This window comes from Apteryx mantelli, chromosome 1 (genome assembly GCF_036417845.1).
Source record: "Apteryx mantelli isolate bAptMan1 chromosome 1, bAptMan1.hap1, whole genome shotgun sequence".
Classification (NCBI taxonomy): domain Eukaryota; kingdom Metazoa; phylum Chordata; class Aves; order Apterygiformes; family Apterygidae; genus Apteryx; species Apteryx mantelli.
Window position 1 is genome coordinate 122,612,835 of NC_089978.1, and position 26,514 is coordinate 122,639,348.

A 26,514-nucleotide genomic window follows, 5' to 3' on the forward strand; every position below is an offset into this window, starting at 1 on the left:
AAAAAATCAGTTCCCAAATAAATACTTTGTTCTGAAAACACATTATCTCATTTCATGTTGATAAACAGAATTATGCAGCATATTTGACTCTCAGTAAAGGTCAGGCTTGAGTCATGTCATGATTTGGAAAGCTGCCAAACTGGAACTTAAATAATAATCAGTTAAGATGAAACTAGTTCTAGCAAATGATGCATGCATTGTTTTGTGTTTTGACTGATTTAAAGAGAATAAGATTTTGACAAAAATCTGCAGTGAACTACAAGTGTAAACTATTTTTTTTCCAGTAAATTCAGTAATTTTTTTTTCCAGTATCAGTGCACCTGCTTCACACTCTTATCAAACTAATAAAGGAAGCTATCAAAATATTGAAGTTTCCTAGTCACCAGTTTCCATTCAGTCAGAATTACTGTAGCCAATTCCAGCATAGCTCTTTTGCCTTAAAACAGTCTGCAGCACTACACACCCCCATTTACATCTACCTGCTTATAGCGACAGTGCTTCAATTTGTCACATCGTCTCTACAGACATTATAGGCGCAGAAGATTGCCCACGAACACTAGTATACTGGCATCATTATTAAAAAACACTGAGGTTAATGCAAGTACAGATGCTGCTTCATTTGTGATGAACAGCATGGCTAACAAGTATAGAGAATGCAATAGTGCCTGCTGTTAATAGTTTACTGTCTGGTTACCAAGGAAACCTTACTTGACTATGACAATATGGGGTCAGGCAGATTCTTGTTCTCTAAGAACTAGGACTTAATAAACACCAAATTTTCAAAGGCCAGATCTGAGTAAGGTTTCCCAGGTAACTGCTAAGTCCCAGGATCACTTTATGATAACACATGCAAAACTAAGCCAAGCAAGCAGATTCAGAAGGAAAAATAAGCTTGCTACTCCTTAATACTAGGATGGAAGGAAACTTTCAGTAAATAAACCCAGTTCCAAAACGCAGGTACACAAACTGAAGACAAAGGGAGACAGAGCTCAGTGATCACAGAATCACAGAATCGCTGAGGTTGGAAGGGACCTCTGGAGATCATCTAGTCCAACCCCCCTGCTCAAGCAGGGTCACCTAGAGCACATTGCACAGGATTGCATCCAGGCGCGTTTTGAATATCTCCAGAGAAGGAGACTCCACAACCTCTCTGGGCAACCTGTTCCAGTGCTCTGTCACCCTCACAGTGAAGAAGTTTTTCCTCATGTTCAGATGGAAGTGTCTGTGTTTCAGTTTGTGACCGTTGCCTCGCGTCCTGTCTCTGGGCACCACTGAAAAGAGTCTGGTCCCATCCTCTCGACACCCTCCCTTCAGATACTTGTACACATTGATAAGATCTCCTCTCAGCCTTCTCTTCTCCAGGCTAAACAGGCCCAGCTCTCTCAGCCTTTCCTCATAAGAGAGATGCTCCAGTCCCCTAATCATCTTTGTAGCCCTTCACTGGACTTGCTCCAGTAGTGCCACATCCCTCTTGTACTGGGGAGCCCAGAACTGGACGCAGTACTCCAGATGTGGCCTCACCAGGGCTGAGGAGAGGGGGAGAATCACCTCCCTCCACCTGCTGGCAACACTCTTCCTGATGCAGCCCAGGATACCATTGGCCTTCTTGGCCACAAGGGCATATTGCTGCCTCATGCTTATCTTGGTGTCCACCAGCACTCCCAGGTCCTTCTCCACAGAGCTGCCTTCCAGCAGGTCAACCCCCAACCTGTCCTGGTGCAGGGGGTTATTCTTCCCCACGTGCAGGACCCTGCACTTGCCTTTGTTGAACTTCAGGAGGTTCCTCTCTGCCCACCTCTCCAGCCTGTCCAGGTCTCTCTGAATGGCAGCACAGCCCTCTGGGGTATCAGCCACTCCTCCCAGTTTTGTATCGTCAGCAAACTTGCTGAGGGTGCACTCTGTCCCTTCATCCAGGTCACTGATGAAGAAGTTGAACAAGACTCGACCCAGTACTGACCCCTGGGGGACACCGCTAGCTACAGGCCTCCAACTAGACTCTGTGCCACTGATCACAACTCTCTGAGCTCTGCCATTCAGCCAGTTCTCAATCCACCTCACTGTCCACTTGTCTAGCTCACACTTCCTGAGCTTGTCTATGAGGATGCTATGGGAGACAGTGTCAAAAGCCTTGCTGAAGTCTAGGTAGACAACATCCACTGCTCTCGCCTCATCTACCCAGCCAGTCATTCCATCAGAGAAGGCTATCAGGTTGGTTAGGCATGATTTCCCCTTGGTGAAGCCATGCTGACTACTCCTGATCACCTTCTTTTCCTCCACATGCTTGGAGATGGCCTCCAGGATGAGCTGCTCCATCACCTTTCCAGGGATGGAGGTGAGGCTGACTGGCCTGTAGTTCCCTGGGTCCTCCTTCTTGCCCTTTTTGAAGACTGGGGTGACACTGGCTTTCTTCCAGTCCTCAGGCACCTCTCCTGTCCTCCATGACCTTTCAAAGATGATGGAGAGTGGCTTAGCAATGACACGCGCCAGCTCCCTCAGCACTCGTGGGTGCATCCCATCAGGGCCCACGGATTTGTGGGTGTCAAGTTTGCTTAAATGATCTCTGACTCACTCCTCCTCAACCAAGGGAAAGTCTTCCTTCCTCTAGACTTTCTCTCTTGCCTCCAGGATCTGGGGTTCACCTCCAGACTCTCAGGAACTGGATCCACCCTAAATATAATGTAAATATCTGAATTTCTACTTTTGTACATGTTCTGACATTTAAAAGTGTGATTAAAGTGTGATTTGATCTTCATAAAATTGTATTTTTTTTGCTAAAAACTAGTGAATAAAGAGATCATCTGATGTAACTGCTAGTCATTCCCTGATATTTGACCATTCCAGTAAAAAAAAAAAAAAAAAAAAAAAAAAAAAAAAAAAGAGAGAGAGAGAGAGAGAGAGATCTGATTCCGTAACTATTCTCATGTTTATGAATTCTTTCCCCATCACGGAAGAGTAAATCTCTTTGGTGAAATTTCACCAACCATATTAGATATACTGACAAAGGTAAAGCCTGGAGTTCTATGTAATTAGCACCAATAGCTCAAGGCCAGTAAAAAGAATAAGCAATCCAGTCCTCTGACCAAATAACCAAGAGAGAAAGGTTAGGAAGCATTCATCTCTGATGACTAGATGACTGAGAGTAAGTCACAAGATTCTGAATTGAGATACCAAACTATATTCAAAAGCAATGCTCAACAAGAAAGCTGTTTAACCTGCTGGACAAATAAATCCAATTTCCTCAGACAGAACAAGCAATAAAACTAGCTTTCAGTTTTTTGTCTCCATCTGCTGATGAGAAGATAAAACACGTTCTATCTGGGCTAAGGTTCTATAACTCACCAAAAGATTTATTTTTAGATTTTTATTTCAGATTTTTATAACAAGTAAAAAAAAAAAAAAGGAATTTTAGTTAACTAGTGATCATCACTCAGACACTTTTATCCCTCACGTGGGAAAGGGACAACTGCCATTGCATCAAGAAAAATCAAGATGCATGATCTAGCACTCTACAGTTCTTTGTCATATTGAACATGATTTTCAGTCAATTAATTGTATAACAAGTCAGTTTCATAAGCATATTAAGGATTCAACCATAAAAACCCATTTTTAAATTGATTAATTTCTTCAATACTACAGTAATCTTATGTTATTACAGCTTATTACATCATTAGAGGTGGAACAGCAAAAACATTAGATAACTTTACTTATAATTATGTGTCAAAGGTTGGTCTGCAAATACTCCAAAATGAGATTTTTCCAATGAAAAGTCTGTAAGGGGATGACTTGACATAATACTTTAGATACTTCATTTTGCCAAAAAACCTTTGTGACACAGTCTTATGATACTCAACCTGAATATTTAGCACGGACATAAGACAACTAAACTTACAGTTTATGTATCCTCATTCAGGAATTTTTACCAAGTGTAAGTTGGTTCCTCATAGTTGAGTAACCTGGTAAAACCACTCTTGTAAGTTCTCTTCTGAGATCCTATTGCCATTGTAGAAATACAACATTGACAGTCTACATTGAAAATGAAATAGAAAAAATAGATATACTTACAAAGCTAAGCTACTCAAAACATATTGTACGTGCTCACATTCAGCTGGGAATGATACACAGGCAGACGTAAAACAGCAGAGAGCTGTCTGAAGCACCTGAAGCTGAGGCAAAGGAACCTGACATCTTCCAGCATAGTCTTCAACAACCTAATGACAAAAAAATTATTACAATATTACAGTATTACAATAGAAAACAAATCTCTTTAGTCAAAGATAATACATAGTTAATATGGTACCTGCTTTGTCTCCCCTCCTTCTCCCTCGAAAATAGGGTTTGTACAGAGTTGCCAAAAAGCCCCATTCCACAAAAACAATCTTGACTAATTTCTTTTTCACCAAACCAAAAAAATACATAGGAAGAATTTCTTTATGTCCTACAGTATAAAAAAAATATATACACCAAAAAGGACCTTCAGCTGATTCTTTTCATAGGCTAAGGTCAGGAAATAGTTTCTTCTGGTATAGTATCACAGTAGTTATTACAATCTGGATTTAAACACAAGTTATTTTGTAACAGGATACAAATTAGAAAGTCTACAACGAAATGCAGACATTCCATTCTCAAACTTTCAAAGAGGAAAAGGACTAGCTTGTACTCTTCTCACCTTTGTATCAGCAAAGAAAGACACAAACATACAGTCACTGTTTGTTACCTGATCAAATAAGTAAGTTCTAAGGCTAATCACATCCTGATTCACAGTTAAAAATGGTGATGCCATTCCATAAAGGAATACAAAGGTGAAATATATGTATTTGAACAGAGAAATCTATTAAATCCTTGCCTGGTCACCTAGTCAATCTTGTTCTCATTAATAATTGCATGAATACCTACATTTCTGGTACTGCCTAGGCCCACACTGGGAGATGTTCAAGGACCAGGCACTATCTGATATTCTTAAACAGGTGTTCCCATACTTAAGTCCTCTGAAAGGCCCCCTCCAGAGGGCTTCACATTAACACACACCCCCCCCCCAAACACACACAGCACTGAGTTCAGGACGAAGCACAGCTGCCACAGCTATGAAACAGGTGTTGGTAGAGGCACCCACTAGTTCAGTAAGTCGTTATACTGCACTCCTCCAGCAAGGGGGAGGGAAGGGCTTTGGGTCCGCTCTCCCGTTTTAATCAACAGCTGAGATGTGACTCACAGGCAGCACTCTGAGCAGACACGGAAAAGCATGTTTCTTCCACTTTCCGGCACATACCTCATCTCACTGCACTGTAGTCAGGCTCCTTTTGCTCACTTACTGTTCTCGTATTTTTTCAACACAATGGCACAGCATCAACAGAAGCAGAAGAGAGCAGCCTAGCTGTCCCCTAGTGCTTTGGGCACTCTTTCAGCAGACGAAACCTAACTAATCCTGAGAAAGTGAGAACCAGGCAGGCAGTGAAACATCATGCCATCAGCCATGTTTCAAAGAAAACACTGAAGCACTCCATAGCATACAGAAAGAACAGATAACTGATGCTAAGAAAGCTAAAAATTGCAAAACCTAGTTACACCTGGGCATCTATCTTGAGAACCAGGCTGACTAACAAAGCATAGATTAAACAAAAAAACACAAACAAACAAAAACCCCACAGCTATATTCCTCTCCAGGATTTCTTTTCAACTTCTTTAAGTTCTGTGAATCCCTCTTAGATTTGTCTAATTCCCCATCAGCTAAATGCAGGATTTAAAACCCAGGTTAAGGGGCCTACACTGTTAGTTCCAAAGCTTGGTGCCCAGCTTTAAGGCTCATTGCAACATGCAATAACACAACACTGTCCCATTTCTAAAAGAGATTGGTAATAAGCTACTTCAAAGTAAAACAGTTATGGATAATGGGACCAGTAAGTTTTTCCTCCTTACTATCAACAGTTGAGACTGATTTATATTTGGAAATCATATTTTGCCTTTTTACCAAATTTTCTTTAATAATTCCTGTTTGAAAATCTATTAGTTTTAATACAGCAAATACCTAATGCCACTGAGAACAGAATTAGAAGCCTTGTAGATAAACTCTCTTCCACTTACAGGGAAGAGGAAACACTGCCTCACACATCTACTGCAATTTCTCTACAATACTTTTAACAAAGTCCCTTTGGCAGGAAATCAAAAACACCTTAAGAGAAGCTAAGCAGACTGAGAGAAGGTCCTTTCTGGTTTTAGCCCCTAATAGGCTAAAAATGAAGGTAGCAACAAACCATCAGTTCCCACCATGGCATTCTACAACACTTTGGGCCAAGAGTCACAGTATAGGTATGTTTATAAATGAGAACAACGAGGTAACATTCTGTGGTGATACTAATACTTTTCTTGGTAGCATAAAGCGCTAACTGTAAAGAACTGTAGAAAGGGTTTACAACAGTGAGCGATGAAGTTCACTGCAGATAAATGTACAGTGATACTTGGAAAAAACAATCAAAACATATTTAATATGATGGCCTTCAAACTGGCAATTACCACCTAATAGCAAGACTGTGTGGTTATGGTAGATGTTTTCATGAGTCAATCATGCGGTGCTTACCAGCAGTGGTCAAGTAAGCAAGTCAAATGTTAGGAGAGGTTAGCACACCCCTCTGTCTTTAAAACTGCATGCTGTTCTGTTGCCTACAGATTCCTGTATTAAAAGGGGATACAGAAAGACTGGAAAAGCTTTAAAGGCAGCAAATGCTAAGTAATGGAATAGACTTTGCATAAAGATCAATGAAGCAAACAAGGTCACTTCAGCTTATAAAGTAGTGACAAGTTTGGGGGGCGGGGGCATCAAGGCATGTGGCAAGCAGGATCAAAACAAATTACAGGAGGTGGTTCTTCACACAATGCGAGATTAAGCTGTGGAGCTCCCTACTACAGGGAGTTTGCAGATGTTGAAAGTTTACATGAGTTGAAGGAGAGACTGTGTGAGTTTAAAAACACATCCATGGAAATTAACTACAATATATTAGCTGAACTGAAATTGCCCAGGGAGGAGAAAGTTACTGTATTTGCTCACCTCATTCTTTTGTCGGCATTTATGACCTTTTGATAAGATTCTGATCCCAATGTCTGTGTATTGCTCCTGCAACTAATGAGTCCTTGAAAGCAATATAATGAAAGGAATATTCATACTAAGGATCAAGTTAGACATAGTCTCTAAAGGGTGGAGGCCTACTGCTCATATCTTAGCAAAAGATGCACAGTCCTGCTGTTTGTTCTTGCTGCACCAACAGCGCTCATCTGAACCCAAGGTAAGCTAATTCAGGAACTACCTGGCAGAGGACAGCCTCCTCTCCCAAAAATCTATCAGTCACTGTCTGCATTAGCTCCCTGAACTGGCCTCACCACCCTTTCAGAGAAGTACCAAAGGCAGCACATGAAGGAAGACATCACAACACCAGCACTCAGATAGTTTGCAACTCAAATGTATCTGCTAACTGCCTAAGATTCATGGCAAACTCCTCCCACCCCTCACCCCACACACACATACTTGAAGCTAGTCAAGACGAATACCAGTGCCTTACTTCTAAGTTTCAATATCTGAAACCATACATTCATCAGGCTCCAAAATTTACCTGAAATGAGTCAATTCTCACCAGACTTAAAACAGTTGTCAATAAAACACAGTGAAAAAGCTATGCTAAACTAAGTATGAGATAAATTCCAAACCACATGGCGCACACATTCTCTTTGGAAGGAAAAAAAAAAGTTTGTTTTACAATTATATGTATACTTCAATGTGTGCTTTTAAACACTCTCACTCAGTAGCTATTTCTATATTGCAAGCATCATTTTTTATTCAAAATACTCAATGTGCCATGCTTTGAATATTTATCAGCTGTCAAGGTAGTATGCAATATTACAAAACAGAGAATGGTAACTCAGTATAGAGTCAAGGTTTATAATAAAAAAGAAAAACAAAAAAGAGAAAAAAATCAAATTAATTTTTCTTAAGTATTTTTTAAAGGAAAATAAAGACGACTAAGGGGCATACATATGCTCACCTTCATGGGTAATGTTGCCCCACCAGAGCATTCCAGAAAATCAAGTAGATTACTCCGAGTCCTAAATGCTTTTTTTTGTTGCTGTTAAGTGTAAAGCGTATGTGTATCAGCACATTTTTAACAAGCACAATAACTTCAAAATGATGAAGTTAAACATACAACTGAAGAAGCACGAAACATTGTCAAAACAAAGCAGCATGCTTCTTGCCAGATATACAGTGCAGAAAGCCAGGGAACATTTCAGAACAGTGCAGAAAGGAGGGAAAATTTTCACAGATTTTCTTCTGCAACAACTCCCTTCAAGAATTCAGCTGGGCATGCAGTTTGTCATATTCTTATAAGCTCTTCACGCTTTGTTCCCCATTTCCACCATTTTTTCATTACCTAGTTTTTACCTTTTAAGTACCATCATTCATGCACAGACTGTGTCTTTTGTCATCTCTTTCTCATTCAGTGCAGATACAGATTACTGAAAGGGAGACTGAAGCATCTTTCTTTTTCCCTAAAACTATTTATTTCAACTCCACCGTCTTCCTGTGTCACTACACTACTACGCCTTCTTTAATATGTTTGAATAACTCAGAGGAAAATGTATACATGATTCAAATACATCCCATTGAGGGCAAAATGTGACCAGCCTCCTATTAAAAAAAAAAAAAAAAAAAGTTTCCCAGAGTGTTTTTACAATGTTACATTAGAGCACACTCCTAAAGCAACTAAACCCCAAAACAACAAGGAAGTAATTAAAGACCTAAATCAATGCAAAAAAATCATTTTCCCTGCCTCCCAGGTATACCAAACACTTAAAACAAATTATACTGTTGCAAATAACTGTAGACTATTCTCAAATATGTAGGACACAAGAAACAAAGTGTTATGCAATGTTAGGCCTGAGGTTGCTACAACTTTTTACAAAACACACACACACACACACACACACAAAAAACCCAAACCCACACAACACCCAGTTTTAAAGTTTTGTCATGACTAGGACTTAAATGAAGCTGCTCCCATAACTTTTGTAAGATTTAGCTGTAAAGAAAGTCACCATACGATAAAAACCACAACCCTTCTGTGAATGCTGCTGCTTATATAGTTATCAAAAAAGCACACAGAGTAAAGAAGTATCATGGTAGGCAGAATAGAACCAATTGAAAATATGTTTTAAAATGTCAAGTAAAAAAAAGGGGGGGTGGGACCTAAAAAATGAGTTGCCTGAAAATTAAAAATCATCATAATTAAAAGCAACACTTAACATGGTTGTCCGTCCAGCAGAAGTACCAAAGCAGCTTGGATATTCAGTTCTAGAACTTTAGTTCTAGAAGAGTACGAGTAGAGCATGAGAAATGTTAAATTCACTCTATCGGAAACTTCTGAAAAAATAATCAAACCTTTTTACTGTCTTTTTACCCTACTTTGCGTAGGAGCAGCACTTTGTTCTGTTTCCACGTACAATCAAGTTAATTGCTTCTTTATAAAAAAAAGATTTAATTATCCAAATAAAGGGCAGAAAAGATCCTAAGGCAACACAAATCACTATTTAATAGATACATCATCTAAAACCATTTTAAATTAATAACTAAAAAACAGTTGTAGGCAATAGCTTCCCTATTTTTACAGTTCACATGCAAATATTACATAAGGAGTAATCAAACATCATCACACTTCTGGCAAAAGAAAAAACATCACCCAGCAACAGTATGACACATCCTATAAGACAAGTTTCTGCCAAAGCTCTACCCTTAAAGCTAAATGCTTCCCCCCAGTCTGCAGTCACTGAAATCTGACTTATTTCCTCTGCTAACTTGAAGTATGAACAATACTTAAGATAGTGTTTGATATGTGTTCCATTTAGCTACCCAAAGAGCCCATTTCCATACATATTTACATTTTATGGATGAGACAGTTGACTGTCCTGTAATTTGACACATGAATACACATGCCCAGATCACAAGTGATATCAGTAAAACAAAATTTGAGTTTCAAGTAAACAAACTATAAGTTATTTCCCTCACCTGAATAACTGCTAATGAAAAGGTCTTTAATAATTTGATCTTTTGTTATCTAACAAGTATCTGTTCATCCTGAACTATACAGCTTACTTCAGCAAGTCTGCCTTTTCTAACTTGAAAGAGCCTGAGTAACAAGCAGCTCTTATATGCTGTCAAATATAGACAATGATACAGACGCATCATTCAACAGAGATCCCACTTTTTAGGTGCAAAAAACCTGTAACATTTAAAAGTTAGAGGAATCTTGGCACATTTTTTCCATGCAAAACTCAAAATGCTTCTTTTTATACAAAAGTTAAATGATAAGAAAGGGCACTAAAAACTGCTGAAGTAGCAATACAAACAAGAAGTTTGAGAGTGTACTCACAGAAAAGTTCCAAAGAAGTGGAAGAAAAATAACACTACAAAGATCCTGAAAAGTATATAAATACAAAGTGGAAGACATCTTATAGCCTAGGAGGAAGGGAATATAGAATGAAGCTGGGTAACAAAATAAATAAATAAATAAATAAATAATAAAAAAAAATCAGCCTAGAAGTATTCAGCTGTATTCCTTTGACTAACTACTTCAAGCTGAATAATCAGTATTAGCACATACAATATTTCTTACCCCACGTAACAGGGCTAGCATAGAAGAGTAGACAAAACAAGCAAGGTGGCTACTCTGCAGTAACATCAATAAAGATGTGTGCGAATGGAGTAGTTTGCTGTATCTGAAGCTGAGCTACCATCTGAAAGACAGTAACTGTTCAGGTAATCTCTGTAACTTTCTGTATCAAATGCTACTAAGTAAATAGTACAATTGGAACTCTCCTCCAAGCTTTGCAAATACACAGTAATGGCTTTGGTTGAAAGGCATGGCACACTAATCTCTTCAAAGAAACTTTTGCTACAAAAGGATTTCCTTTCTTAATGGAAAGAAACAAGCTCTGGGCATCATTCTCTTCTCTGCTACCACCATTATTCCCATCTCTGATTTGTGGAAGGCTAATCCATCTGCTGTACCAACAGACAGAGCTCCTTCTTGCTCACTAGCACCAGCATTACTTTTCTGACCTGAAAAAGCATGCTTAACAGCATCCCACAAAACTTTATGGTGGAAAACAGCAAGTCCCCTAAGGGTATCTAAGAGAGTGAGAGGAAGAGGGAAGGGAGGGAGGAATGAAGAGGCATATGATTAAAATCCCCCAAATCTCTCTTTTTTCCAAAAGTGGAAGGAAGAAACTTAGTATTTACGGCAGGCAGATAATTTCTCTGAATAAAGCTAAAAGGACAACAGGCACAAAAGTTAAGGAGAACAGACATACATGGATTGAGTACATGAATAAGAACACAGACTTTATAATGTTAATGGAAAAAACAGAGCACTGATTCCTTCAGTCTACTAGTCTGCAGATAAAGAGCTTGTTAATCAACTGCTACTATTGTGAATTCTCCCCAAAAAACAGACTGAAAATAGACAAGTATGCTACATACATATACCATAAGCTAGTTTTGCATTATAGTGGCTTAGAAAGTTTCCCATCAAGTGGGAAATGAAAGAGTTCCACCACCTAAGCCATTACACTGTTCTTTGCAGACATATAATCGTTAACAGAACTGAATGCATAAATTTGGCACTAAGCTTAGGAGTAAACAAGATTTGGTGCCTACCACTAGTAATTCATAGGATCTTTTTCAAAATATGGTTCAGAAGCACTTTAATCTCAAGCAGCACAGTACTAAATCCAAGAGAAAGTGCCAGCTGACAGTAAATTGAATAAGCCCCTTTTCACCACCCAAGCAGAGAAAGACTCAGTAAATATGGAACATAATGAAAGGTTTATTTTTAAATTTAATCTGCTTCAAAGAGTTATGGTTTTCCTTGATTCACAGGTAAATTTAGTTACTACATCTTGCGATTTGCCCTTTAAAAGCTTTCACATAACTAGCAACATTAGACATTTTCAAAAACATAACTAAAAATGTCTGTCATGTAGGACAAATTGTGATCTCAATGGTGCTCTCAAAATCTTAGCCATTAATAAAAATGTATAAAGTATATTTATTCAAGCAGTTACACAAACACCCTAGAGCATCACAAACCATTGCAAGAGAAAACAGTTGGTTCAAAATTACAATTTATACCTTCCAAGAGAGAAATAAGCTTCAGGGGAATCTAAGAGATCACATTCTACTACTGGTACTCATGTGAGCAAGATTTCTGCAGCTAAACTTCAAAAGGATGCATGGAGATCAAACACAGGTCTCACAACAGTGCAGTAGTAAAATACAAGTTTGGCATAACCTGAAGTTTTTTGTTTAAAAAAAAAATACAAGCAACTAAAGTAACTATGACTTGAAGAGCAGGGTGAGAATCAGAAGTAAGCATTTTCAAATTTAAGCACTTAAAGAGTGTGAAAAATTAATCCCAAGATTAGAAGAATAAACATCCAAAGACGCACATTTTTCCAACTTTGTCCTTACAAACTGAGGCAGATACCTAAGCAGCTATAGACAGACAACAGTCAAGCCGTACATGTGGATGGCTTTTTGTTTACTCCAATAAATCCAGAAAACACCACTTTCTCTAATGGGTTACTAAATTTAAATTCTTAGCTTTATAAGCCCAAGATTCTTTAAGCAGTCACTCAAGATATCACAAATTAGTTTGAGCAAATACAAAGTCAGATTTCACAGAGAGATCATATTGGCAAGGCTGTAAACTGATGCCACAGTAAGAGGAGATCAACTAGTGTTTAGCCCTCACAGTATTACTTTGCTACTTTAGATTGGAATCACCTTGTGTTTATTTCTGTCAGCACTGAACAACATAAAAATAACATCTAGTACAGTTATGCAGCCATGTGGCCAACTACAGAAATGCTCAGTGTAACTCTGATGTAAAGCTTTATATGAATTAACATCTTCAAAGCACCTCTTAACCTAGTCAATATCAAGCCTTATGAAGAATGCAAAGACACTTATCTTTTTAGCCAGTTACTATGCATAAGATAACATTAAATGCTATGAAAATATTACGAGTTTATGAGAAAAGATTCTGAAGAGAATACATCATTTTAAGCTGGTTGATAAAACTATACCCACTTCAAGTGCAGTGACTTAAGCTATATCCATTTCCAGCTCACTGTTAAGGTTTGTCTTCAAATTAAATAACTTTGGAAGTTCTTTCTTCTAATTTTAAAAGCACTCCCTCCACCCTTTCAGTAAAAAGCAAACATCTACACTGCTTCCTCTGGCCTCCATCATTTGTCTTTCACTCACACAGAACCTCCCAAGGGCTGTGGCCATCAAGGCAGGGGAGGGGTCCCTGAAAACAAACCTGGTGAAAGATTTCAAATTCTGCATGGAACACAACAAGTTAGCTCTTGTGAAGCTTTCCCAAATGCATAGTGTCTGCTAGCTACTACCTTTTAAATTTCTTTAAACCTACAAAACAGTCACAGACACATTCTTTTGCTTGCCAAAGCTGGGAACAGTTGACTTACTTTTCAAAGTATAAGTGGTTTCAATAAACATTTAACTCTACAAAAGGAAGGAATATCAAGTTGGAAATTCTAGAAAGCAACAGAAACGGCTGAAATGGTCACAATACCTTTTAAAAAAGTAATACTGTACTGCCAGTTAATGAGAGGCATAGACCAGACACTTGTTTTCTCATTTTCCAATTGCCTCGCTTCAATCCCACCCAAAGAAATCTTGATTTTGTTCTCCCCATATTATCAATTTCAAGTAACAGTCTAACAGAATGTTTTGTTCCACTTTGCCTTGGAAGATTCAGGTTGTAATGACACTGTATGACCATGCACATCTACAAAATAAAAAGAGATCTCAGAAAACAGATACAGTTTTAGACACTCGACACCATGTTTTAATCTTGTATCACTAAATTTTGGTTACTCACATATTTAAGTTCAGCTGCAACACTGAAGGCCTCAGAATACTGAACCTGTCTGGTTACAGCTATGTTTTAACCTTTTAACGTATTTCAACAATGAAAGACATGTGCACACCAATGCTTCTCAAGGGCTATGACAGTGTCTTAGCTTTTAAGATCAGTCAAGAGGTCTTAGCTTCTATCTACAGTAAATGGCTCTACAGGCTTTGCACCTTGCTTCATTTTTGCTGCAGCTCTGAGAAATGTGGTTGTGCACACACTTCAGACAGTTGTGTAACTATAAGCAGTCTTAATACTTACTCTATTTAGCTGACATCAGGCTTCATCATTACCAATTAAAGGCAGATGCGTTAGAAGCTTGTTATTCTGAAAAACAGAAATGCTTCTTCCAGGTAGCTCAGCCTAATGGTATGATCTCTAAGCAACTACCTCTACAACTGCTGTTCAACTTTTGACAAGGAAACAGAAACATGAAAAGCAAAACCAGGACAGTTAGAAGTGCCAAATAACCATTAAGTCAAGCAAAATTGTTTTATCGGCATGGGGTGGAATGAGGTGGAGAGGCATAATCCGCACAACAGCCAAACACGACCTTCAGAAGATCTGGATAGAAAAGCACAAAACAAAGTGCTCTGGCAAAAACTAGAGCCAGAGTGAAAATTTCTACTGAAAACAAAAATGTATCTGAAAAACTCCAATCCTAATAAAGTGATACAGTATTTAAAAGAGAAAATTTGTTTCTTAAGAAGCGTTAAGGAGGTGACCTGAATTTTGTGTGTAAATTTATCATGCTACCTAAAGAAGAAATACAGATATGTTTCATCACTTTTACTGAATAGGCTGAGGGCCTGTCAACCCTCAGTGAGTAAGGATACATACCCCAATACAATTACACCACTACAAACCTGAGGGCAGATGTTCTCATGTGGAACATGCACAACTTCATTTGGTGTCAAATTTTAAAAGGTCACACAGCTACTGGCCTTTTATACCAGTATACTACACTGGTTAAGGTTTTGTAGTTACATAGTTAAACCATTAGAAGAATCCATTATTAAAAAAAATATGCTTAAACAAAACATGGAAGACTATACTTTGAGTGAACACATGACTTTGGAACTGCTACTCACCAGGCCATATTTACATCTAAAAAAAAATCCCTGGGGACAAAGCATTAATATATTAATTCGCTTTCATCAGGATAATTTAAAACATGTATTGTTTAAAAGAGAAGAAACATATCTCCTTATATACTCAGAACATTAGCTGCCCATGTGGAGCATTCATAAACTAGAAGCAGAACAAAGTAGTGGAGAGGGCTTGGCAATCTTTCTTGACAAAAGAAACTGCAGGGGAAGCCAAGGTCAAATGATTTAGGTACTCTACCATTAATAGCTGTGATACAACTGTTTTACAGAAAAATTCCTTCTCTGGTCTTGTCATCTCTTATTCCACACCAATGCCTAGCTTTGTGTGGGAAGTGGGATCGGCATTAGTATATAAAGCTATCACCCTGCCTGCGCTTCCTCGTTAAGGCAGTGAACTCAGTACACAGTAAGTGCAGCTAGCAAAATATAAAACTCTCACTCTTCACATAAGCAAGCATATCTTTCCAAACTGTGAACTTCATAAAGCACACTTATGATTTCTTGTGATTATAGTTTATTTTGTACTAGCAAACACACTGACTTTGCTTTTTATTGGCTTCACAGGTTTTTTTTTAATCTATGTGCTAAGATTTCTGCTTATACAAATTGTTAATAAAACACAGAAGCAGCAACAAAACCAAAAAGCAGGCAGTGGACTTACTGAGCAGTATGCTACCTGCAATGATTTTCACCACCTATTGCAGTAAATATTTCAAAAAGATGTTTCGCTGAATTTTAAAAATAGATGAAAATGAATGAATATACAAACACCTTTATTTAAATGGAAGAAAACTAGTGTAGTGGCTAACTAGGCAGTCACGAAGTTAACGAAAAAAAGGAACTCCATACAAAAACAGCAAATAATACGGTTGATTTATACCTAGAATGACTAACGTTTAATCAACACCTGCCCGTGAAAGCGACTAGGAAAAGCAACCTGTTGTCGACCCTTAGTTTGGAGGGAGACTGTACGTGAAAAAGGTTACAAAGAGCACAAAAATTCGGGGCCCGCACGACGAGACGCTGCTTGTCCAAAACACCACCGTGGTCTCATTCAGTCACCGGCACGGGCACGACTTCCGCGGCCCTCCCCGCCGCCGCTGCCCGGCCCGGCCCGAGCGCAGTCACCCGGAATTGTTTTGCCCACAGCACCACGGCCGCCGAAGAGGCACGTGTCCCCGGCGCCGGGGCCGAGCGGCGGCAGCAAACCCCGCCGCGGCAGGACTCCCCCAGCCCCCACCCCGGGGCGCCCGCCCCGCCACTCCCCACCCCCCACCGGCGGGCGCCGTCCCCTCCCCCCGCCAAGCCTCCGCGCCAGCCCCAGCCCCAGCCCGGCTCCGCACCTCCCCGGCGCCGCGCCCGGCCCGCCCTGCCCCCTCCTCGGGGAGCTCACCGGCGGCGCCACGGAGGGGCGGGCGCTGCCCCCTCCCGCCCCCAGACCCGAGGGCGAGCCGCTGGCGCCGCTCCCTGCCCCGGCCCTAGCCCCCGGCCCGCCGGGAGCGGCCGACCCCAGCCCGCGGCGGGGGAGCGGCCCCGGCACCCAGTCCCCCCCACCCTCCCCCCGCCTCGGCGGAGCAACGGCCGCGGGGGGAGGGGGCGCCCCACCCCCGCCCGCCTCAACGGCCGCGGGGGGAGGGGCGAGGAGCGGCGCGGGGGGCGGGGCGGCGCTCACCTGGCAGAAGCGGCGGCAGTAATACTGGCTGCTGAGGAGAGCCGGGAGCCCGGCGGGGAGGCCCGGTGTCACGAGAGCCTCCAGCTCCTCGCTGAGCCGCTCCGACTCCTGATCGCTCTCGTCTTCCGCCATGCTGCTCCGGCCGCCCTGCGCGTACCGAGTGCCCCCCTTCCCCCGCCCCGACGTGCCGGAAGGCCCGCCCCCTTCCCCCCATGCCTCATGTCCGGCCCTGCCCTCCCGCCTCGCTCCCATTGGGCCGGCCGCCGCGCCAATCAATGACCAACGAACAGAGAACCTACTAGCGACCTCTCACCCCGAACTCCTCCCTGCAACCCGGCCCCGCCGCAGCGCCCTTCCATTGGAGCAAAAGTCTCTTCATTACTTTGCCTCTCTCTCGCTATTGGCTGCTACCTCCGTCCGTCACACCGCCCTCCGCGGCTTCTTGCTACTACTGGCCAGGGCGCCCGTCCACTAGCCGCAACGTTGGCCTTCGCACACTCTGATTAGTCCGAGCACCTCTCCATCACGACGAGTATTCCCGCCCCCACTTATAACTGGGCGATAGAGCCGTCCGTCTTCGCGCGCACGCACAGAGAGGAGCCAATCGTGGCCCGGCCTGTCCCGCTCGGCCGCTCTGTGGCGGCGGGGAAGGGGCGGGCGCTGCAGTTGCTAGGCGGGTTGCTAGTTCCCGCCTACCGCGGCCGCCAGGGTGGGTAGGTCTGTCTGGCTGCGGCGCGGCGCTGTCTGCGCGGCGGCGGCCGTTGGCGGAGGGGCCGCGTCCGGCCGGGGCGCGCGGAGCGCGGCGCAGGCGGCGCCCAGGAGCGGCGGGAGCCCCGCGGTGGCGCAGCGCTCGCCCGCCGCGTCGCGGGGAGGCCGCGCGGCCGGAGCGGGTAACGGCGCCCGGCAGAGGGCGGGCGGGGGCCGGCGGGACGCGGCGGGCGGGAGGGAGGGCGGCGGGGGCGGGCGGCGCTGCCCGGGCTGGGCCCGCCGCGGCCGCGCTCCTCCGCCCGGCGGGGGTCGCGGGGGAGGGGGCGGCGCGGCGGCGCCTGCGGAGGCGGTGGCGGTGGCGGCCCGGCGGCGCCTGCCGGCTCTGCCATGGAAACACCCGCCGTGCTGGAGCCCCGGCGGCGGGCGGGGAAGCAGCAGGGCGGGGCGGGGCGAGGCGGCGCGGCCTGGCCGCCGCCGCCGCGCGGGGAGGGAGCCGCCGCCGCCGCAGCCGGAGCGCGGGCGGCGCGGCCGCACCTGTCCGCGCCCCGCCGCAGCCTGGGGAGGGCTGGTGGGGCGGGGCGGGAGCGGGCGCCGCTGCTCCCGCCGGCGGCGGCGAGACGCGCCCGCGGCCGGGTGGCCCCACTCCCGGGGGAGGGGGGGAGGGGGCTGTGGCTTGAGGGTTGTGAAAGACAGACGGTGCCTGCAAAAACTTAGGCTGCACTGACAAGCCAGCTTAGGATTGGGCCCATTTATTAATAAATCTTTTTGTTAAGCAAACGGTGAAGTCGAGTCCGCTATCGATATGCTGTCCCAACGGGAACAGCGGCGGAGAAATCATGGAATTGAAACGAATCGACATCTTATGTATTTAGGCAGTAGTCAAATCATGTGGTCAATACAGTGATGAAACCCCGGGAAATAAATACACGTCTAGCTCTGCCTCCTGGTTACTTTGTCAGGGGAAGTAGCCTGTAATTAGCTAAACCTGTTTGACAGTAGAAAATACAAACTTGTTTTCCTGTTAACCTCAAATACTCTTTGGTCTTGCCTAAAGATCATGTGTACCTTTAATGGTTCTTTCTCCAGTGTCCCTTTTTAGCCCAGGCTTGCTTATTCATTTGTGCTGTCCAGAGCTCCTGCTGCTTTTGAAAACCTTAGCTCATTCAAAAGTGTAACAGAGGATAGGATGTCTCTCTTGGATGCCTTATCTGCATGCACCTGCTCTTTCCCTTGCACTTGGGAACCCAGTAGTAGTTCAGGCATTAATAGACATCAAAGAATCTATGTCAAACCTTAGGTCCTTTAAAAAAAACCACCAGCATGAACAACAAAAAAACTGGACTTTGCAGTTCACAGAATTATTGCTTCAATTTTCGATATAGTATCAGTGCAAGCCCCTACTTTGCTAAGTGATTTCTTTTGCTATTTCAAAACTCCAAGCAACAAGTTCATGTTAGGGTAAGACTTGTTCAAAGCTTGATTTCAGGAAACAGTCACTTAGGAAACTCACATGCATAAATTGCATAAAGCAACAAAAAGGAGTGAAAAAAGTTCCACTCATACTGAAGAAGGATTATGTATTTTAGTCTATAGCGTTGGGCAGTGTCACTCAAGGCTGATATTTCTGGAAACTAGCACATAGTTCAAAATACTAACTGATTTTTGTCTCCTTTTTTTCAAAGGATTCTCAACTCTTAGTGTACCAAAAAAAATTTTTTTAAAGGGCCAATTTTAAAGACCGAATTCTCTATTCTTTTATTGTGTTGTGTCTCTGTGCGTCTTCAGAACAAGTGAAAGGTGTTTCAGACAGCAGAAATCCCATCTAGTCCTTTAAGTTGGAGAAGGTCAACTTATAGTTGAGTTAGTTTGGAAGTTCAGCTGATCTTTGAAAATGTTGGAACAGCAGATTGTGTGTGTGTATCAAAATTAACAGGGACAGAGTAATACATCTAGAGGTATTTACCTCTGTAGTTCAACCTTATAGTTGGAATGCATAGGTAACACTAAATTCTCCAAAATCATTCATATTCATAACTAAATGCCCAGGTAGCCTGTTATTTCAAATACATTCTTTTTAAGAAACATCTATTGTCTCTTTCTTGATGAGGAAGTGGAGTGGAAGTGGAGTGGGAACTTAATTTATCAGCTTGAATGGCCATTTTGCTCAAAAAACTTAGAGCTGAGCTGTCTCTTGACTTAAACTTTACTTTAAAAAGGACTTAAATTATCCTGGGTCAGATCTATACCAGCTACTCTATTTCTCAAAAGCAACAAAAAATAGGTCCCATTTGATTTTAATACACTTGACTAGATTATTGCTTTCTTTAGTAGCATAATGTAATTTAGAGTGATGTAAAAGGAGTCAAAAGCTTGTTCTTCTCTTATCAGTTACCTTCCTCAGAGAAGCTGTCCGCTTAGGTTCTTATTTTGAGCTGAAACACATGCAAGTTTCTGTTCACATTAGGCTGACTGTTTCACCAATCTCGTGTTGCAATGACAAAAGATTTTCTTTTGACTCTAGGTAAAGACTCAATCTAATAGTTGTGGTTTGAGCTGGGACAAAAGAAGGGGGTGTTTCCAAATGAGTGCTGACAAAGCTCAGGCTTTTGTATCAGTCTTTAGAAATGACAGTAATGGCCTTTGTGCCTGATATTTTGACAAATAAGTTTTTGCTAACATAAGTAATACAGATTTTCAGGAAATAAACAGAAAAATACCAGCGCAACGTAGCTAACCTAAACTGTCAAGCACATCTAAAATATTAAGAAGAAAACACTATTTACCATAACGAGTAAAGGATAAAAACTGTCTTCGGGAAAAACAAAAAGAACTTTCTATTTGACTTTCAGCGACTAACAGATTGAGTTTGAGGGTTCTGTTGAACTCTGCCATTGTAGAGACTAAGAACTATTTTACTCTGACACCTGTGAGGAATTTCTGACTCCAGAGTTATTTAGACTTCAAAATGCAGAACTTTCAGTGATAGTTGCACATATTTATCTTCCATGTGATTGACTTTTAGGTGGTAACAAGCATGATGTTGGATACTGAATAGGTTGCATCCGTGTCTACAAGTTGGAAACTTTAGCATACTTTAACAGCATTTTTTTTTCCTCAACCTTCAGGACAAGTTTATTGAAGGCAACAATGGAACGATTTGGAGTAAAGTCGGCCCCTTCACGTAACCGCTCGAAGACTGCTTTATATGTAACGCCTCAGGATCGTGTAACAGAGTTTGGCAGTGAACTGCATGAAGATGGAGGAAAACTGTTCTGTACTTCATGCAACGTGGTTCTGAATCATGTTCGCAAGTCTGCAATCAACGACCACCTCAAGTCTAAAACGCATACAAAGCGAAAGGCAGAGTTTGAAGAACAGAACGTCAGGAAGAAGCAAAGGACTCTGACTGCCTCCCTTCAGTGCAACAGCACTGCTCAGACAGAGAAAACCAGCGTCATCCAGGACTTTGTGAAAATGTGCCTGGAAGCAAATATTCCACTTGAGAAGGCTGATCATCCGTCAGTGCGAGCCTTCCTATCCCGCTACGTCAAGAATGGGAGTTCCATACCTAAGTCAGACCAGCTAAGGAAAGCATACCTGCCTGATGGGTATGACAATGAGAACCAACTCATCAATACCGAAGACCGTTGAGAAGAAAACTGTTTTCCATCATCGTTGTGAAGTTTTACATATTGATGGTGTCGTTTATTTTTATATTCATGCATATATACAGTGTTACATATTGGTTTTACAAGCTATTTTGTATTATTGTAGAAATGACAATCTGTTTGTGAACTTAGTGATATGCCACAGACTGTTGCTAACCCTGCTGCAGACTTCAGAGCTACATTGATGTAGAACTCTCAATGAAAGTAGGGAACGTGTCTGGCATACACCCTATCTATGTTCAGTCCAGCTGTAACTGACACTAAGAAAAAGGCACTTGAATGGAGGACCTCACTTGCCTAAACTGTGCATCTATATATACAAGGAAGATGGTGTGATAGGAATGGTTAATTGTATCAGTGGATGGCTTTGTCCAGTATCCTGTCCATGACTGACCAAGAAAAAGTACCGCACATTTGAAGTGCGAGAAGCTGTAGAATGGTTAGTTAAAATATAAGTGATATTTTGGGGGAGGATTATTGATAATTCCTGTTGAAGTTTGGTTTATATTCTAAAACAGAAAACATTTTTCTTCTAGAATACTCTTATCCTATCTGATGCAACTGTGGATGTATTCATTATCTAGCTTAACAGCCAGTCTCTTGTATGGAGCTCTGGACTTCACTGCTCTCATAAAGCAAGGAGTTCTGCAGGTTCACCATGCACACTTTTTAAATCACCATTTCCTTTTCTCAGTTTAACTTGTTCCCTTCTGTTTCAGTGCCAATCTTGGAATATTAAATTGACGAACTAATAAGTGTGTGTGGTTTGCAATGCAGCTGCTAGCCAATGAAAATTGGACCAAGATCTTAGTAGAGAGGATTAATGCCTTTTTTTTTTTTCTTCTTCTTAGCAGGACAACGGATGCTGAATCTAAATTGGGGGTAGGGGAGGCACTAAGTAGTGGAGTTGAGCAGGCCTGTTACACTGCACAGAAAAGGGACTTCCCCATCTCTCCCTGAAGGTCCTTTACTTTTCTGAACTCATCCTCACCCTTTTAGTCAAAGGAGGTAAAGTGATTAAAATAGTTTTCAAAATAGTTACTGCAAAGGCTATTCAGTATCTGTAAGCATGACTAGGAAAGCGTATATACTTCAAAGCTACACTGGAAGTACAGACCTGGGCTATATTTCTTTTTCTGTGCCAAGACCACATCTACTGTACGGGCAAAAAGTAGAATCATAAACTGGAGAATTTTAATAATGTTGCCCTCTCCCAATCTAGTAAACTACTATTAAACTATTCCAAGTTATTATGCCAAATAGTCCACTCAACTTCGTGGTCTGTAAAGTTTTTGAATGGAAGCAGGGAGCATTGTGCAAGGTGCTAGAACATGACCAACTTCTGCCTACCCTCTTCTTCTCTGGATTCCCCTTAGAAGCTCTAAATTCAAGGAGATGCCAAGCATCTCCTAGTAACAGAAATCCTCCACTCAGTGGACATAATGGTGTAAGCGTGCTTTAACTCCCTCAAGTGGAGCTGGTGGTTCTGTTCAGCTTCCTTTCCCCTCACAAAGTTTCACAGTATTTTACTCCTTTTATTCAGGATATTTACAGCAATATTAATTAATTGCTAAGAGACACAAAACCCATTTATTTTGTTTCTGTAGCTATTCCTAGAGCAGAGCCTCTCTTGCTGGATTAAAACAGACTTACATACTTAGTAATAACTGTTTTTTGTGCAGTTAGCTTCTAAAGAAATGCACTTGTTTTACAATATAACCATTTCTTGTAGCTGCCTGCTAGAAGAGATGTTTGTATAACTGAGAAAAAAAAAAAAACAGAAGGCTGCCTATCCATGAATACCAATACACAGGTACTCAGCACACTGCTGCACCTTTGATCCCTTTTGAAACCAGTGGGACTCCATGCAGTCAGCAATCCTGTCAATGATACTGGTTTCTGGTTTAGAACTTAGGCCAGAAATAACAGAAGCAATTTTTTTCCTCTAATCCTAGATATCAACATATGCCTTCCCAAATATCATTTACTATTGCACAAACTTGGTTTTAACTTAAGATCATGAACTGCCTTGGGCTAGTACTGTTTCATAAATCCTCTTAAGCCAAGTGAAAGGTACACTGCCAATAGCCTTTTCTGTCCTAAGAATAATTGAAAGTCTTCTTTTTACAGTAGCTGTTTCAGTGCAGGGAAGCAACATCCTTGCTTAATTTTTTTTTAAGCTTATAAATGCTATCTTAGAATTGAAGCAAATAGAAAACAATGGAGTGCTGAGAAATCAAGCTTCCATTAAAATGAAAGCATTTAGAGAAGAATGGTATGATGAAAAGGTATGAATCTGAGCTATTTAGATAAGTCCTTGCTAACTGGGAGCTTCACAGGCTGTATCACATAACCATTTATATAGAATTTAGAATGTAGTAAGTTTTCTGCTAGACTGGCAGACTGACAGACATTTTGAAAAGCTTAATGGTAACATTAAATATGCTCTTGCTCAACTGAGAAAGATCTGAAGTCATTTGCAAGGTTTTATTTGAAAGTAAAAGTTAGCAATATCAGCAGCTTTTGCTAAAAAAGAGAAAATCAGTTATTTTCGATAGGGCAAAACAACAAAGAACACTTAGTTTCTCAAAAGCTTGCTGTCTCCTTGTAAAGCAAAATCTGTATATAGAACCTCAATTTACAGAATTAATACCATTTATTTTTAATGCAGAGGATACCAGCCTCAAGATAAACCTTACTAGTGTAGCCATAGGCTACAAACTTTTAGCAATTTGGAAATAAAAATTGAGCATCAAGATTTTGAATGGAACTGACTTAATCTGAACTTAACTCAGATACACAGCAGCTTGTAGGACAATGGTGGCTTAACAATAGGATGCTTCTGTTAGAAAAAAAAAAAACATTTCTGAAGGTTTATGAAAGTCAACATACTGAACCATTACAGCAAATACCCACAGTGGAATAAAACAATGAAAAATAAAGCACTTCTAGGTAATCTAGAAAGAACAATGAACAAGCAAGTTTATATTTACAGACATAACCCAAACCGTCAACAAGACGGTTACACTTATTTTCTTTTAAAGTAAAAGTGGTTCCACTCAGTCTTGGAATTGAATCCTGCAAATGGTCAGGTTCAGACCATTATTTTGCCATTGTAGCTGTAGATGGACAAAGCATAACCTTAGTTTAGTTACTATTGATCTTAGAGAAGATTTACAACAGAAGTTACTTTCTGGTAGGTCAAAGCCTAAGTAATAACAAATTCCTAGAACAGAGGCTGTGGTTAAGTTGTTTAACAGTCTCTATGGGGTTTTCCTTTTTCTGCAAGAACACTGTGTTATTTTTCCATGTATTTCCTGTAAAGAATATTCTCAAAAGTAAAGGGAGGATGGTAGGAACTTCTGCTTTTCATTTTACATACTTATGTAGGGCTGGCTATAAGGGATACTTTTCTCTCAGGTGGTTTTATTAATATATTTGAAGCTCGAAATGTAATTAAAAACATTTTTTTCTACTCTGACCATGTACTTATATTAGTTTAGCCAATGACAGCTAAAGTGACTTTGAAGTGCTTTTCTTAGAACAACACTTTCAAAGAGTAAAATACTAGACAAAACCAACATTTTCTGTTTTGTGACTACTTACGTTACATGTATGCACCATGTTAGTTTCAGCTTGCATGTTCCTGGAAAACCATAAGCGAGTTCTAATATTTTAAGCAGTTTAAAGCCTGTAATTTGGCTGGTCTTTAGAGGAGGTGAAACATTTGACAATGAAAGGGAAAGCTGTTTTTCAGTTGAGAGAGAAACTTGATTCTGCAAAGTATGGGATATTCTCATGATAGAAGGACTGTTTTTAGTCTGAGCCCCTTTTAACGATTCTGTTGAACTGAACGGTGAAATACTCCCTGCTAGGTTTTGTAGCATAATGAGCAGGTTTTCAGGAAAAAAGTGGAAGAGCTGGAAGTTTGGCAAGGATGATCTCTATTTATATTTACATATAACAAGAGGCAAAACTCACTGCTGTTGTGTTCCCATTGTACTCACTGCTAATTCTTTGTGTAATTTGAGTGCTTGTTGTCTTTGTACAATTTTAAAGTTGTGTCTAACTTTCAAAATAAATTTTTTTTAACGAAGCTTCTCATTGTAATAATGGTATTTGAGTTTAGTCTGTTTTGGATTAGTGAGCATGCTTTCCTTTATTTTTGTTTTGTAAATAAGGATGTTTTGCTAATAGTAAGTGGCACACAGGAGTGGTTTTATTGAAAGAAGTGATGAACTTATGATTAGATATTGGAGTGAAGCTGAAACTATCTGAGTTCAGTTTCCTGCAGTGCCACAGGACTTCCTGTTAAAACAGTAAGACCGGAATAAGTGATTTAAGTTTTTATATTAAAATATTATTGGAAGAGAAATGCTTTACTTTGTAAAGTTTTCATTTGGTAATGGAAAAAATAGTCCTTTTTTAAAATAAAGGAATACCTTTTTCATAGAATTTATGCATGATCTCTTATTTCACCAACAAGATGGACAGAGAAATTGTGGCAGTTCACATTTAAAGGTAATGCAATGTAGTGGAAATAGATGCTGACAAAAAGAAAAAAAATTGTCCATGCCATTTTTGATATAACTCTTATTTTGAAGAAGTTTGACTGTTGATGTATCAATACAATCACACTCAAATCTGTGTTTCAGGAATGATTATACAGACCCCCTGTTGCCAGTCAAGTATGTGACTTCCCTCTTCCTCATGACAGAGGTTCTCTGATCATGCCTTCTGTTACAAGTGACGGTTGAGTGAAATAATCAAGGTTAAGCATTTTGACATTGCAATAAATGATTTGTAGGTACAGGTTCTTTCATCTGCCTAATGCTGTAGAAACCCCTTCCTGAAACGGCCTGAAATGTAGAAGAGTCAGGTCTTTCCAAACTGTCTGCAAAAAAGGTCAGAGTTTGATCTGCATCTGCTTTATAGACTTACTTCATGGAAATTGAGCAAATACATCAGCCGATCAAATCAAGTGTAGGTTTGATATGCAAGACCCTTCTCCTGAATTGTCTGGCCTGACATCTCACTATGGATCAAGGATAAACAAACTCCTACAACCTCTTGATTCGTGAATTTATCATTCATTTCTCATTCCCATTCATTTTCAGGTGACAGCTCATTAAGATCAAGTTGCTTTTTGTTGCCCTTATACCAAATGGAAAAGCAGAAGAGAAAGATGTACCTTCTTATAAAGTTTTTTTTATGTTGGCAGCTCCCCTTTGAAACACGCTATTTATACTTGCAAAACTAATATATCGGTAAGGATTTGTGTGAAAGCTGTTGCAGAATCAGGTGAGGTGTGAAATTAAAGTTTACTAATTAGGCCATGCTAAACTCCTATGACAACATTTTATTTCTTAAGTGAATCATGT

General features: G+C 41.0%; 2 protein-coding genes across 2 annotated transcripts in view; one reads left to right on the forward strand and one right to left on the reverse strand.

Annotated features, from left to right (window-relative positions):
* The window catches only part of ZNF654 (zinc finger protein 654), a 40,120-nt gene extending 23,217 nt beyond the window's left edge, over positions 1 to 16,903 (reverse strand). The window contains exons 1-2 of the mRNA XM_067300472.1: positions 16,758 to 16,903; positions 4,063 to 4,208 (exon numbers count right to left, since the gene is read on the reverse strand). Of these exons, the coding sequence (XP_067156573.1) occupies positions 4,063 to 4,208; positions 16,758 to 16,889 (278 nt within the window). The 5' untranslated portion in view covers positions 16,890 to 16,903. The remainder of the gene's footprint in view (positions 1 to 4,062; positions 4,209 to 16,757) is intronic.
* A 631-nt stretch (positions 16,904 to 17,534) lies between these two features.
* On the forward strand, positions 17,535 to 25,229 carry CGGBP1 (CGG triplet repeat binding protein 1). The gene is made up of 2 exons (XM_067300482.1): positions 17,535 to 17,647; positions 20,591 to 25,229. Exon 2 carries the CDS (start codon positions 20,613 to 20,615, stop codon positions 21,114 to 21,116), a length of 504 nt encoding a protein of 167 aa, XP_067156583.1. The 5' UTR covers positions 17,535 to 17,647; positions 20,591 to 20,612; the 3' UTR covers positions 21,117 to 25,229.
* Positions 25,230 to 26,514: the final 1,285 nt, after the last annotated feature.